This window comes from Solanum lycopersicum, chromosome 11 (genome assembly GCF_036512215.1).
Source record: "Solanum lycopersicum chromosome 11, SLM_r2.1".
NCBI classification, from domain to species: Eukaryota; Viridiplantae; Streptophyta; class Magnoliopsida; order Solanales; family Solanaceae; genus Solanum; species Solanum lycopersicum.
The window spans coordinates 17131842-17135641 of NC_090810.1; the positions used below are offsets into that span (position 1 = coordinate 17131842).

The window sequence follows — 3800 nt, forward strand, 5'->3', positions numbered from 1 at the left end:
GCTTCCGAGAATCTTATTCATCATGCGATATTCATAATAATACATAGTTAAATACTCAATGAAATATTCAAGAACAACCCATAAGATCATGTACAAAATCAATACATAGCATAGGAGAAGGTAAACGGGTCATTAAAGTGTTCATTCAAACCTTAAATTCTAACCCTAACATTTACATGTTATCACATCATGGAAACAATCATACGAAACCATCATATAGGTAATAACGTGCTTCACACTAAATTCAAGAATAATTAGCAGCATATACTCATTAATTCATGCGAATTTAGATATAGAAAACATTTACTTTTCATTGAAAAACCTAAATCTAGGGTTAGGAAGCAAAACCGTTTTGTAGAGTAAAAACACTAGAATTGAAGTTCTTGAAAACTTATCTTTAAAGGACCTATTGGGGAAAAGAATACCAAGAGTTACAACCCATACCCTATAGATTAAGAATCCACGAAATCTTGATTGGAAATTTTGAAACCTTCGTCTTCTTCCTTAAGCTTTTCTTTTTCTTCAATGGAGTTTGGAAAAAGATAGCGTTCTTGAGAGATTAAGAAAATTTCTTTTGATTCTTATTTGGGACGTGTAATTGTGGTCTAAAACTGATCTAAAATAATTATATAGACTTCCCAAAACTTACCCTGAAGAACCTCCAGTTAAATTACCTAAAACGCCCCTCCTACATTGACTAGAATTAGAAGAACAGCTTTATTTAACCGAAATCTAGAAATTGCTTAGTGGTTTCGGTTTTGACAAATTAAATTAATAAATTAAGTTGCTAATTTAATTAATTACGTAACTTAGGGTAATTACTGAAGTACCCCTAAATTGTTAGGACCATAACAAACCCTTTGGACCATCCTAGGTTAGGTACTAGAATGTTTCTTAGTTAGTTACCTGTCTAGTTAAAGGATTTCATTTGACCATTTAAATTAATTAATTAAGTTTCTAATTTAATTAATTAGGTAACCTATTGCAATTAATAAAGTACCCCTAAGTTGATAGGACCATAACCAACCCTTTGGACCATCCTAGATTAGGTACTAGGTTGTCTCTTCGTTAGTTTCTTGTCTTAATGTCACCCGGTTAGGTCTTAGGTTTTTGGGTTCCTTATTTAGTTATTTTTTGTTGGTCCTAGGTTAGTTAGTTATTTAGGGACATTATTTAGGACCTAGAATTCGTTAAGGAGCTTGGCCCCAGGTGATCCTACACGCCTGCCCCCTAACCACCATAATCAATTCGGTTGGGGCTTGTCTCTCGGCCGTGTAGCACATGTGCTTGCACATGTGGTGCTTCTCATTTCTTGTCCAAGGACCCTCACTATATCCTTGGGCAGTGCTTAATCTACATGGTCATTTTAAATGGTTATGTTCTATGGTACCTAGGCTTGACACTTGGATTCCTTGTACCTAATCTGTGTAAGCGAAGAAAATAAGAATTACATAATTTTAGCTTAGTATCTTCATTGTAGGTACAACACCTAAACAAGCTTGGTTTGGAACATTTGGTCATTAAAGTATATGTTAATACCTAGAAATTGGCTAACACCCTTTAAGCCAATATTCTTTAACATACCCAATATATGTCAATATTGGGCATTGGGATGCCTAAGTACCCCAATACAAATTCTTAAAACCTAATAGGCTCTTCACTAAATAAATACATTTTGTAGAAATCATATTTTAAGTGTTATTAAATAGATTAAGATCTATTATATGTAACGGAATTTCCGTAGTGTTACATTATCCCTCCCTTAGGAACATTCGTCCCCGAATGACACTAAAATCTTTTGGAGGGTAGGAAAAAGACTCAATACTAGAAGCATAACCAACACATAACATATCATTACACTAAGCACTCAATTCATGATGTACAAACATATAAGAGCTACATATTCATAACACACAGTGAGGAACTTCCTTCTCAACCTTATCATAAGCTCAAAATGCATCAAAGATTTACCATGCTATCAATTTTCTTTAGATAACAACAAAATAGCAAAATCTCAAGAAAACATATGCATACAAGTTTCAAATAAGTGAATGAATAGAGTATGAAAACATCTCCTTAAAACTCTAATTGGTACCATCTTTTACAAAAACATGCTTCTACTTAGTAAACAAGTTAAATTTTTCATTCTTGTGAAATTGGGCATGAAGTCTTTATAATCCAACCTTTATTAGCTATGCCCATTCTTTTATCTTTATCACTAGCCTGAGTTATTTACTTCTTGTATATCTTATAGTAATCACATCATTTTAAGCAAGCCAATTTTCTAACCTTTGATTAGCCTATAAGAACAATTTAATGCTTAGTTTAGCCAAGCTATCATGTTGATTTGGCATAGAAGATTTATTAGCTAGATTTGATTCTCATTATTATTTATTCTTGGGAACATTGCATTCCCAACACTCACAACATACCTGTCATAACAGCGGGAGCGCTTTCTTGTTCACCCCTAGCCTTGAGTGCATAAAAATAGTTCCTCTTTGGATCTTTAGAATTGGGACTGTTTGGTTGAGCTTGGATATTACCCTTACCTTGACTTCTCACATTAGTACAATCCTTCACTATATGGCCACCTTTGCCACAACCATAGCAACTATTAGTCTCAAAAAGACATTCTCTCTCATGTCTCTTACCACACTTACCACAACTTGGTCTTACTCTTGGTGGATCAATGTTCCCCCCTCTTGAGGTTTAGGATTAGAACCTCTATCATTTCCATTCTTTGAGAAATTTGAAGGAACTTGGTTTCAAAACCTCTTCTTAAACTTAGGCTTGTCTTGAACATCAAGCTTACTCTTAGAAGAACCACTTTCAAACGACTTTGCCTTCTTAACTTCCCTATTTCTCTTCCTTAGACGACTTTTCTCAACTTGTTGGGCATGAACCATTAACCTAGAAAGATTCATATTGTCATGAATCATGGTTGCACGACATTCTTCTTCAAGCTCTTCGGACACGCTTGTTACATAATGGCTCATCGCTTCCATAGCTTTGGAAACCAAAGTAGAAGCATATTTAGACAACTTAATGAACTTCAAGGAATATTCCTTAACACACATACCTCCTTGACAAAGGTTGATGAACTCCTCTACCTTAGCTTTTCTTTGTTCCCTTGGAAAGAATCTGTCAAGAAAGGCCTTTTCGAAGATCTCCCAAATCATGGGACCATCTCCTAAAACCCTACTATCCTTCCACAGATTGTACCATGTATGAACTACATCCTTAAGTTGATAGGCAGCAAGTTTAGACTTTTCCATAGTACTCACCCCCATTGCAAAGAAAATCTTATAGACCTCATCAAGGAAATCTTGGGGGTCTTCATCAACTTTCAATCCAAAGTACTTTGGAGGATCCATTCTCGTAAAGTCTCTTAAAAAACTAGCCGCAGTACTAACATGTTGATCCTATCGAGGTGTAACCTCCCTGTTAGCTTGAGCCGTGAAGGCTTGAGCTTGGGTGGTGATGTCTTGGTCCATTTGGAACAGGGATGCCCTCACCTCACCATCCGTCATAGACGGAGGATTCACCGGAACTTGATCATTTTCAGCAGCTTGCACTTCATGAGCATTTCGATTACCTTGGGGAATAGGTCCCACATTCTCAATATCTTCTCCTACTCTTCTCGCGACTTTCCGTCTTGTGTTCATCGCCTATATACACACGAAAGGAATTATAATCTAAAAGACACATAGTGTCAAAGCTCTAGAGGCACGATATAAGAGTATCAAGACAAGAGAAGTTACCGAACAATCACATAGCCTCTCAATCATAATTCTAGCACG

The 3800-nt window shown here is 35.9% G+C and overlaps 1 protein-coding gene across 1 annotated transcript; it reads right to left on the reverse strand.

Moving 5' to 3' along the window:
• Positions 1–2765: 2765 nt before the first annotated feature.
• On the reverse strand, positions 2766–3374 carry LOC138339283 (uncharacterized). Its single transcript, XM_069290871.1, has one exon. It carries the CDS (start codon positions 3372–3374, stop codon positions 2766–2768), a length of 609 nt encoding a protein of 202 aa, XP_069146972.1.
• Positions 3375–3800: the final 426 nt, after the last annotated feature.